The 12,180-nt window shown below is 42.7% G+C and overlaps 1 protein-coding gene across 6 annotated transcripts in view; it reads left to right on the top strand.

Annotated features, from left to right (window-relative positions):
- Positions 1 to 12,180, top strand: part of LOC116944128 (sodium/hydrogen exchanger 3-like) — a 125,847-nt gene that overhangs the window by 9,377 nt on the left and 104,290 nt on the right. For 5 of the 6 annotated variants that reach the window (XR_012942355.1, XM_032957579.2, XM_032957578.2 and 2 more), the window contains exon 2: positions 5,656 to 5,958. The exons of the other annotated variant lie outside the window; for it this stretch is intronic. Coding sequence is in view for 4 of the 5 variants with exons in the window: in XM_032957579.2 (XP_032813470.2) it covers positions 5,656 to 5,958 (303 nt within the window). In the remaining variant the exon portion in view is untranslated. The remainder of the gene's footprint in view (positions 1 to 5,655; positions 5,959 to 12,180) is intronic. 6 annotated transcript variants of the gene reach the window in all.

Genomic DNA, 12,180 nt, shown 5'->3' with positions numbered 1-12,180 from the left:
TGCGTAGATGTGGTGACCACACTTCTGCGCTCTTGTGCCAAGTGGGGGGGTGATTACTGAGCCAACATACATTATGCATGCGCATTATGTGAGCCCTTTGATGTTGTCCTTCCTGCACATTGTGTGTATTACCTGTCTTTGTTACCGCTAGTGTGGTGCCTATTTCTTCTGGAAGCACAGCTGCAGTTACAGGAGAGTTTTTGACACTGGTGGAGAGTGTATCTTTCGCGGCTTATTTAAATGTGCGTTCTTGTTTTAAACCTCCGATTGTTCTTGCATTGCTGGGAAGCTGCGTCGCTATCCCATTAGCATTTGCCTGAGGAGTCCGGTTTTCTGAGTGTGCCAATCCATCGAGGTTTCGCAGTTATCCCCATGCCCTGCGGGTGGAGTGCGTGAAGTCAAAAGACTCCATCAATGCTGCCCACTTTGCTCGTCTGGCAGAATCTAACGACTGCGAAAGGACTGTTGCGATCTCTGGGTCACCAGCGCTTTAATGTTCTCGGAGAAGATTTTTGCTTTCCGGAATCCAGCTGGGGATGTACGACCTCCGATAGCCCTGCGGAATTGCATTCCTGCAGGCTTTATTCACGAGCATGATGAACTGCTCAAACTTTTCAGGGTCCGTGGAGATGTTGCGGATGTTCTTTTCCACAGTAGCCGAAAAATCAGGCCAATTAGCCTATCCGACGTTCCAGTGGGGTCTTGGTGTGCTGTTGATAGTCAATATAGAGGTCACTTTAAGTGAAATTGAGAATAAGTTTTGTGATAGAGTATGAGTGGAACCTTCACAAATCGGGCACCAGGAATCAATTCCAGAATTGATTATTTTTTGTCCATTTGTATTGTACTTTTCCGTTTGCAGTGTGTCTTGCTCCATCTATCTCAATCTCTCTTATTTGTACCGTTTCATTTGTATAATCTGTGTAATATTTTCGGCATTGTTCTGTCTCGTTCATACGATTAGGCCTCAAGGTACCATTTCGTATACTTTTGCACAAATCATATAATCAAGCCTCATGCATGTGATGTGATTCGGTGAATAAATCAATTGTAGTTCACTAATTGCGACGTGTCTAGATGTAACCTTGCACAGGCCGTTCTCTGACACAAGGTGATTTACTGCCTGAGGACTGTTCCGAATGGACAATGTTGTCTCTCGTCATCACGTCATCAACACAACTGGAATAATGCTGAGAAGGAAAAAAAAGGTTTCCGAAAATAACAGACCCATGACCACGTGTGTCATGCAGCACATATGTAGCATGTTATGGTATTGAAATTAGGAAATACTGCTAGGCTATTTTGAGAGTTGTGAAAGCCATCGAACATATGTGTTGTGCAGTAGAACCACGCGGAACACTATAAGGGCTGTTGCCGTTTAATAAAACACTGTCACACTCGACATCCTACACTCACACCAGTGTAGATACACTTTATCTCGGTCCTTTACCCCGGACACTGAATACTATTTGGGTCCTACTCTCGGCTACCCTTTGGGCTCTCTCTTCCAGCCGACCCTTTACTGAGTACTACGGGACCCTACTCTCGGCTATCCCCTTGGCTCTCTCACTCGTAAGCCCAAAGCGGGGGTTCAGCTAACACCGTCCCCGCGACCAGGAGAGAGAGACCCTCTGCAGCCGATCTTTGCCCTGGCTCCCCACAACGACCACGCCTTCGTCACGGGGTCCCCCTTAAGAACCCCTTGGCGGCTCCTCCCCCTTTCTCGGCCCCGCCTTTGTTCCCGAAGGTGCTCTCTGAAGCCCCTTACACAACCCGTCCCGTTACGTCATCCTTGATTGTCAAACGGCTCGCACCCCCTTCTGTTCGCCCCCTCATTGGTTACTCACAATGCTCCTCTACATATGTACATATGTATGTGTGAGAAAGTCTCCACACGTTTAACAACATACTTCACTGTAATTATCTGATCACATTGACTTGGTAGTGGAGGTAAAGTCAGGACAATGTAAAGGCTGATCATCACTGACTAACAATAATCTTTAAAAAAAATTAAACGGACAACATTAATCTCAAAATCCATTAACTGTTCTCTGGTTCAGACACTGCATGGGGTTGAATGCATTTCTATTCAAAATTACTTCCCTTATTGAAAACCTATCCTGTAATTGATGAAATGGATCGCGTTAAATCACATTGTAAACAAAGAGTGGCGATGCGTGTACAGTCTTATTCCACATTACATGTGGACATTTGAAAGAGAGAAGAAAAATACACCTGATAATGACTGTATGAATAGCATTATTTTGGGCTTCATATGTAAGAGCTTACAGTGCAAATCCTAAACTAACACTACTGTTGAACATAATCTACAATGATGGGAAACACTGGATTGGAAGGTCATTGAGGTGAGATTCAATCAGCAATCCAGTTGCAAAAAAAGAAAGCAAGGTGCATTATAGCATCACATGAAAATGAAAACCTTGGAAACATTGATCAGAACAAATTAGGTTTCTAAAGCTCTTGGGGAAGAAATCTGAAATGAAATGCCTCAAGCTTGTTTTCAATTGTTGGCCTCTCATTGTGTAGAAGTTGCATTGTGTTGCTGAAGGTGATAATGACATGCAGTAACTGCAAACATTTAATCAATATTTTCCCTGGTTAGCGTGTGCAGTACCTGGGTGAATCGCACCCTTTGGATGGGCTGAATTGCAGTAAATTGAGTCTGATTTGTCTGAAACTTACTTGTGCGTTCGTGAATGACTGCACAAATTATATTCTTGCAAAACTCGTTTCCAAAAATAACTATTTAAATTTTACCATGTAAGGCCCACTGAGCCATAGAGCTCGTTTTCAGAAGCGACCTGGCCACAAATGATAGCTCAACGAAGTGGCTTATCATGTGGAAATGTACAGGAGCCAAATACTATAAACGTATGTCGATTCTAAATGTTGAGGGGAAAACCGGAGGACGCGGAAAAAAAATGCACGCAAACACGATGAGAACATGCAAAGGGTCGTGACTGAACCCACGACCCCCTGCATAGCAGGCGAGGTAGTTAACATCTCACCAACACTTCAAGTTGTGTTTTTATCATGACACGAGGGAGCACACTTTCACACATTCTGCTGTCAGGCTGCTGTTTGGCACATCACATTCAAACTGATATTTTCATTGTTCCAGCTGGAATTTGAACAAATGATGCGTTTAAAGAAAACCAAACTTAACGTTATTTCTTGTTGCAGTGATTGGTGACCAGGCTGAGGCCGCCAACTCGCTAGACTTGAGGTTTGATCACGGGTGGCTGAAAGCGTAGTTTCAAACTAGGATCTCAGCAGTGCCGGCTCAGTCCTCTGATCCCCTGAGCAACGAGGCCAAGATAATTAGTATACAGTTTATATATTTTTAAGGACGATGCTTATACATTCATATTTACGTTTTGTAATGATGATGGTTTATTCTGCTCTTGAATTGTTGTGACTAACAGGCAGGAAGATGCAAATCCATCCTATTATATTATCTGTTGATTTAAAGCTTTCGTGACAGCAGTAATTCATATTCTTAGCTCTTTCGGTAAAGTCACGTTGAAGAGAAACAATAAAATATATATAAAACCATAAAAAATTAATAGAAAACAAAAAATTGTTTTATATATATTTTATTATTTTATTGTTTCTCTTCAACGTGACTTTACCGAAAGAGCTAAGAATATATTTCGATTTAAAGCTTTCGTGACTGCAATGATTCATCTTCTGATTCATCGAAACGTCGTGAGAATATTATTGTGTTATTTTATTTGATCAATTTATTATTTTATTCTCATTCTACGTGACTTTACCGAAAGAACCAAAGAAGAGGAGCTAAGAATATATATTATCTGTGTTTATCTGTGGGCGTACCCACTAAGGGTCTCCAGGAAGCATTGCATTAAAACAAATATTATCCACATGTTCATGGCAAGTATGAATATAATATTCGCATTTTTCTTTGATTTAATTTCCGAACAGGAGTTATTTCCACATATAGGCATGGATCATAGGATCAGCCGAAAGCTCCTTTCCCATGTAATCGTGGATAGGAGGGGGTTCACTCCATAATGAAAGCTTCAGGGTCGTGGGATATGCTAGAAAAGTACATATACGTATTGGGTTACTATAATCGATAAAGTTGTCATATCTTGGGTGAAGCACCCAGTTCCTCCCTCAGTGTACTTGAAAGGATGGTTGATCCAGCACTCACCGATTCACATCGGTCACTCGCTCATCGGCAGTGAGTTGTGTCCTTATCACTCTTATACCATTACCACCACGGTTACTCTTCCAATGCACTTCCGTCATTGATTCCTCCACCCATGGTTAGGACTCTGTCGACCAGACTGACCGCTTCCTCTTAGCCACACTATGTTGAATGCCCCAATGCAGATCAAAACATGTATCTCGCCCTCCGCTTAGTTCCTCACACTTCATCTTCGCCATTTCCTCCCACCTATTCTTGGCTCTTTCGGTAAAGTCACGTGCGTGAATTCCCGCAGTCACGAAAGTTTTAAGTCTAAATTCCTCCCACCTCTTGTTCCACGTCTGTATAACCTCGCTAAGTTCGAAATGCGCGTTCATTCTCATCTGTTACAACTTAAGCAGCGCTGTTTGTTCGCTGGCCGCTTGGAGTTTGGATCCTTTTTTTTTTGTATCCTGGGCTCAACAACTGCAGTTTAAGAACAAACAAAAACCCAACAATCATGCTGCATTGGCAACGAGTCTGCACCATAGGAAAGTAGCCAGCTGCAACCCTCTCGACGATTTAGTAGGCTTTCGCGACAAATATTAACCGTAATTGAGTTTTTTTTGGGTTAGACACATCCCCCACCCAAAATATATTATAATTGCGGCCTTGATTTAATATATTTTGGGGGGAGATGTGTCCCCCCTCCAAAATATATTATAATTACGGCCTTGATTTACGCGATCTAACCCAAAAAAACTCATCCCCCCCCAATATTCAAATATGCTCAAAATGCCCCCCCCCCCAATATATTGCTATAAAAAATATTTACAAAAAATAATCATTGCGATGCTATTTAAATAAAAAACAAAATTTGTTAAACCTTGGCCACAATAGCTGAACTTGTCTTCATATAACAATGCATAGATTTCTGTTTACATGATTGTGGTTGTACTTTATGAATCCCTAATCTCTGCCATTACATACAATGAAACAAGAAAAGGTAAAAAAGAAAATACAGAGCAATGTAATACAATACACTCTTAGACATTATTGTAAAAAAATACATAAAAAGTCCATCCCATGTGTTAGGGAATTTTGTAATATTTTAGGCAGGAAATTAGTTTTAAAATTTATATTTTTTTCTGGGGGGGGGACCCCAGACCCCCTGGAAGATTTGGTCCCCCCCAATGTAGACTCCATGGCTACGGCCTTGGTGTAAATATAAATGTGTTGTTAAACCCGCCACCACCCAGCACAGCCAATTAGTTGGGTTTGTAACGTAAACAAGACATGTTAGTAGTGGAGCACAACCGGTGCGTTGGAGAGTAAACCCCATAACGTTTGCAATTCGTGACGTTTCGCCGGTGAGTGCACCAATCAGCCTCATCAGGGGACCGCCAGAGTTGTGGAGAAGTCCTCCCGTTTCGGTCCCTCGACTGCCCTGCGCGAATGACCTTCTTTCCTGTCGTCGCCAGCCTTCCACCTGTCCAGCAGAGTGACCTCAGTGGTACCGGAGAGCTGCCTGCTCATCGTGCTGGGCATTGTCCTGGGCGGCGTGGTGTTGGGCTCCAGCCGCTACGCCGAGTTCACGCTCACGCCCACCGCCTTCTTCTTCTACCTGCTGCCGCCCATCGTGCTCGACGCCAGCTACACCATGCCCAACCGGTTGCTGTTTGACAACCTGGGCACCATTCTCGTGTACGCCGTGGTGGGCACCCTGTGGAACGCGGCCGCCACGGGGCTCTCGCTGTACGGCGCCCACCTCGCGGGGGCTCTGGGTGAGACGACGGAGAGTCCTGCACGCACGCACGCACGTACGCGCCCGCTGGGCAATTCGCAGCGTGGAATATAATGTTTGTTAAAACCTTCACGCGAACTCCTCCGGTCGTCCTCGCGGCAGCGGCTTTTTTCTGGCCACCGCATCGCGCTTTCAGACGCTCTTCTGGAACGATCTTCCATCCGATATTAGGAAGCCACTGGAGCTATGCACTTTCAAATCTCGACTGAAAACAAATTTCTTTAGAACGGATTTTTGTCCATGATAGAGGTTTTTTTTTGTGTTTAGTTTATTGTCCTTGACCCCGCGCCTCTGAATAGCACGGTTGGCTAAGCACCGTGCGACAGAAGTTCAGCAGACACACAGCCCTTTGTGAATTAATAATACATTTCAAATAGTAATGTGCCAACACAGTATTTGTTCACTCTCGTGTGGAGAGAATGGCTCAGAGGCGCGAGCAGGAAGCACAGACGAGCGGGAACGGCAGCAGCCGCGCGATGCTCCCGTGCCAACATTTGCCCAAGCTCTGCGATCCTCTGTTGCATGATGTATTGTTGCAATGCTGTATTCTTTATACATGTTCGATTTTATCAACAATGTATTTAATATATCGTCAATTATTGACAACATATTTAATTACTTTTTTCATTTTCGACAACATCATTATCAAGAATTACGTATATTGCTATGTCCATGGATAGTGAATGTGGGGTGGGGCGGGTAAGAGACTGCAGTCAGCCGAGCAGGCCACTCCAATCCCGGGTAAAATTTCAGGCACACAGGCTGTAGACGTGGGCCTACATGACTACCATCAGCCAGAATTACATAATTTAGCAATCCCAAGCAAGAAACTGTCATCGTATTTAATTTCTTTGGCAAAACGAATGTTTCGATTTAAAGCTTTCGTGACTGCAAGGATTCATCTTCTTTGGTTCTTTCGGTAAAGTCACGTAGAATGAGAATAAAATAATGAATTGATAAAATAAAATAACACAATAATATTCTCACGACGTTTCGGCCACAACACAAGCGGCCTTCATCAGGTGAAGGGACGAGACTGTCTGGAGGACAGCCCCTTCACCTGATGAAGGCCGCTTGTGTTGTGGCCGAAACGTCGTGAGAATATTATTGTGTTATTTTATTTTATCAATTTATTATTTTATTCTCATTCTACGTGACTTTACCGAAAGAACCAAAGAAGAAAAACGAATGTTCTTTAAGCATTAACACGGCCGAATGCGTCTTCTTTGAAGGAATTTTGTTTCCCATACCCACACACACCGTGCCCCTACGAAGATTACATCCTGAGCTGTGGAGAGAAAGTGGCTTTGTGGCTGCCAAGAGCACAAAAATTCATAGCACTCGCTGTCCAAGCAGAATTTAACAGAGGTGACATTAGCAGTGTATTTTACATTTTGTCTATAGAGTGGGCACAAATTGACAACATATATGTTTTTATAATCAGCAACATATACATGCAGCACATTTGTATATGTTTGATAATCTAAGATGTTTAATATCTGTTGATTTAATGTGACCTCGATCATTAAATATACATTACTTTATATTTCAGTAATCAATCCTGTGATTTATCAGTTATTATAATGTGTGCAACTAATTGTAATATTTTTTATTCTTAAAAATTATTTAACATGTTGGTTATAATTGAGGATATATTAAACGAGTTAATGAAATGTCGTAAATTTAACTTAAAAAATAATCAAACATGGAAAGAATTATGCCATAGTCCTCTATAAATTAAGGTGCTATTGGCCAATTCATGTTTACATGTGGGAGGAAACCGGAGCCCACGGGAAAAAAAATACTTATATAAATCAAATTAATAAATAGTCTTTCCCATTGCTGTGTCATTCGTGGGAGCTGTTCAACCATACGTCTTCACGGTGGCCAGTGTATGCTCTGTTTTGATATCACTCAATTAGCCAGATTCAGTGCAGTGCATAATATCAAACATGTGAGTGCTCCTCAGTGCAATTTTTCAGCATTAAAAATGTCAGTATCCGACAGATACTTGTAGGTGGGTTGGTGGGCCACGCGAAGAAGGAGCCATCACTTACGGTAGACACTCATTTACAGGGCAATTAGATGTGGTACTCGGCTGTACAAACAAACATTTATGAACGGCTACTTGTAGGGCTGCATGGCGAAGCGGTGGCCCAGGACTTGATTCTGATATCACTCGCAACCAAGGTTAGCCACGGCTGAGAATTGTACTTGGGTAGCCGCATTCATAGTTGGGTCTGCCCCACCATTCATATGCATCCTTAAAATAATGAACGAATGACAATACCTAACAAGTGCAAGTGATGCGAAGAATCCTCGTATAGGACAGTTTAACACTTAATTATCATGATGGGATAATTAACATAGCGTCTGAATCTTTTATGCTTGCTTTCATAGAGCTTGCGAAAAACAAGCACCGAATCACTTGGAATGCACCTAATTGCATCTGACCTCGCAAGCTGAACAGGAGTAAGCCTGGATAGTTCTTGGATGGGTGGCCGACCTGCAAACACGGTATTATAGGCTGATGTGGGGCTACTTTGTCGGCAGCGGAGGGGAGTGTAGCAAAATACATTGCTGTATTGTACTTATATGCTCGCACATCTATGCTCCACCTTAACCAACTCATAGTGACCCAAACAATCACCATGGCCTGCGTGGCACGGGGAGGCCCTCGTCCATCAGTGGGTTGACTAATAGGGCTGGGCATGTAGGTGTGCCCAATGAGGATGATATTTACGAGTGTTGCACCAATATTAATTATGAGGTGCATACGGATTTATCATTGTAAAACTTAGGTGACAAAGGCAACATGCAGTGGTGGCTTAGGGGGATAATATTTGTGTCAGAACACAGATATCCTTGGGGCAAAACTGGCAGAAAAAAAATACATTGCTGTGAGATCTTGACAGATTCACATGTGCGCCAAGCTCTGATGGCCTCTGTCCAGTTCACGATTTCATGCATAAAAGAGTGGTCAACCCAGTTGCGGAGATTGATGAGACATTTAAGATCAATGTTCAGGGCCATCAAAGGGCACCGCGTTTTTATTTTGGAATCAGAGTCCTTTGGCAGGGTCACCGGAGGGTCAACTCACAGCCAGGCACTGCCGTTTGAAAGCAACAACAATTGGATTCGTCACGAATCCAAGATTCTACGATTAATATTCTTGGTTCTTTCGGTAAAGTCACGTAGAAGGGAAACAATAAAATAATAAAAATATATAACAATGCAAGTATCACGACGTTTCGACTGCAACACAAGTAATCATCATCAGGTGTGAAAACCACACCGAAAGAACCAAGAATATGAATCCCTGCAGTCACGAAAGCTTTAAATCGAAATTCTACGATTAAGTAAAATTGTGCAAAGTCATTATTTTTTCCTCTAAAGTTATAATGTAATAATGGACAGGGAATTATCTGTAAGTCAGTCGAACGGCAAGTTGCGTGTGGTATTGGTAAAATGTGGGCAACGTCCACCTCTTCCATGCACATCTGTCTGTCTTTAGCTCCCTCCAGTGGAAGGCCCTTCTGCCAGCAGTAGCGTGAGCAAGAAATTGCAGGCCAGCAACTTTACCTTCGTTTAGCATAATACAGATACGAAGACATTGCATTATGTTTTTTTTTAATCACGTGGTACTCTATTTGCTGTTCTATGACACGCCTGCTTGACTTCCATCAGCAGCGTGAACCATGTCGAACGTCACTGCCGTAATACAGCACGGGATTCCGTTAACAGTGATGGCCACCTGGGTGCTAGGAATTTAAAATGGAAGTGAGTCACTCCGTTGTGTCCTCTTCGGAGCGTGTAGTGAAACATTGTCAGAGGCCCACCACAGATGAACAACACATTTTAACTGTGATTTCTATATGGGCACGGGTACTGTAGCTTTGCACATTAATAATGGTAATGCAATGTATAGCGCGCGCAATATTTATACGACGCAAATCACTTTTGACTCTGTTTGGCGTGAAGCCAAGCTCAGTTTCGCTCGAAAGCCAGGCGAGGGAGGGGGAGAGAGGGCGGTGGGGCCTTTAATCGTCTCTTAAACGTCGGTGTAGATTTAATGGTGCTGCGAATATGCAGTGGGATGGAGTTCCAGATGGAGGGGGATATACCACGGTATACATCACGGTCTTTTTTTGGTATAGATATAGAGGAGGGTTGTGAGTCGTGCTGCATATCACATTCATGAATAGCTGACAAACACAGGGAGCAATGTCGTGGTGTCTGGGATGTTCTGCAGTGTTTAAAAAAAAACACACAAATAAGTACATTATACTTACGCGATATAATCCAAAAACCTTTATTATGAATATTGGTCGCGAAAGCCTACATGTTAAACAAATAAGGACGCTGGTTTTCAAGAAAATTGAATAGACGTACCACATTTACTGTGTGGGTGGCTAAACCATGTGGGATTTTTCCTGTACATACGGTTTAAATATAGCACTGACTGATCATTGTATCTCTATCACAACTTTAAAAGGAATGTTTCTCGAGTCCACACATCTCAGTACACTAACTGAACATTCCTATATTTGGGGAAATTCAACGCATATTTATTATTACAGGTTACATTTTTTTGAGGTGGCACAATGCACGGTGCGAAACTCGTGTGTATCGCTGGATGAGCGAAACTCCGTTAGTTACATTAATTGTACACACGATCGCGCCATTACGCTGTTCAGATGTTGTTTACAAGGCTCTTTCTTGCACTCATTAGGGAATAAGGCTCAAGGCAGGTGACTATAATAGCAAATGTTAGTGGTGGCATATAACTGTCTGCTCGAGAAAAATGATGCCTTGGGGTGGTGGTCTATTGTACGTCGTATACGGCTACAGTCAAGCGGACTAATTGTGTGGGGATTTCAGCACACGTGATCCCCATGGGAATCATGACAAAGGCTCAAATAAGAATTGCATTGACATGCGATAAAAGCGTCTGTCGCAGACGATACAGCCGATGCTAATGCAGCATTCCAGCTTGGTCACTGAGGAATTCTACTTCAGCCTTGTAAAGAAAACATTTGCCTTCACACTTATTGCCACATACACTCTTTCTACGACACAGAGAAAATGAGAAGAGGCACGTCTGTTGTGGGTAGACTCTGGAATTCAATTAACGTGAATAAATGTGTTTCAAATGGTTATGGACCATCGCAGACAACATCGCCTTTACAACTAACAATGTAAATGAACCACAGTGCATAGAATGATTGAAGCATTTAACAAGGAGGGCTACAAAATGTGGCAAAAGAGAAATAAAAACAAACAAGTCACATACAATCTTTTCTAGATTTAAAGCTTTCGTGACTGCTAGGATCCATACTCTTTGGTTCTATTGGGTAAAGTCACGTAGGTGAAAATAAAATAACAAAAAATCACGACGATTCGGCCAGAACACAAGCGGCCTTCATCAGGTGAAGGGACGAGACTGTCTGGAGGACAGCGCTGGAGTGGAAGAAGCCACGCTCAGATCACGACCTTTAAGCTGTTTGAGAAGAAAAAGACCACGCGCCTTGACAAAGGAATTAGTATATAATTTAGCATTGAAATGGCTCATTGAAATAGCTAAGTTAAAGTATACACATCCGCAGAGGTACCCCTTGACAAAGGAATTAGCATAGAATTTAGCATTGAAATAGCTGAGTGATTAGCTTGTATACATACATACAATCTTGTGCAAGTTTCATTTAAGATATCTGTTGGGAGGGACAATTGCAAAACACAGCAGCGTGTATACTTTGTGCAGTTAATAAAGGCAGATAGTGTTCAAAATTATGATTAGAAAGGGGGAAACTTTAGTGGGATGGAGAGTGTTTGCAAACCTGAATTTGATCGTTAAAAGCAACTTACCAATGTGCATGAAGAATAACGTTGGCCATCAGTGCATGTCGTATGGATAAAACACATGGACATTCGCGAAATAAAATGGAGCGAAAGCTGAATAGTGCTCAACCCTGCAGACATGAATAAAGGAAAGAGGATTCCCGTGGATCGGGGAACAAACGCCAGTTAGTGACATCGCATGAACCATTAAGGCCCGCGAACGGCTGGACAGAGGGAATGCTGAGAAGGATGACAGCCGGTGGCGGGTGGCCACTACCGGATTAAGCTCGTGCGGGGCCTGTAGCATGATGTTATAAAGGGGCCCTAAATAAAAAAAATAAAACACAAATATTAAAACACAATT

This window comes from Petromyzon marinus, chromosome 20 (assembly GCF_048934315.1).
Source record: "Petromyzon marinus isolate PM22_M1 ecotype Great Lakes invasive population chromosome 20, UKy_Petmar_22M1.pri1.0, whole genome shotgun sequence".
NCBI lineage: Eukaryota > Metazoa > Chordata > Hyperoartia > Petromyzontiformes > Petromyzontidae > Petromyzon > Petromyzon marinus.
The sequence above is the reverse complement of the archived record's forward strand: the minus strand, read 5'-3'. Positions and strand labels throughout refer to the sequence as shown.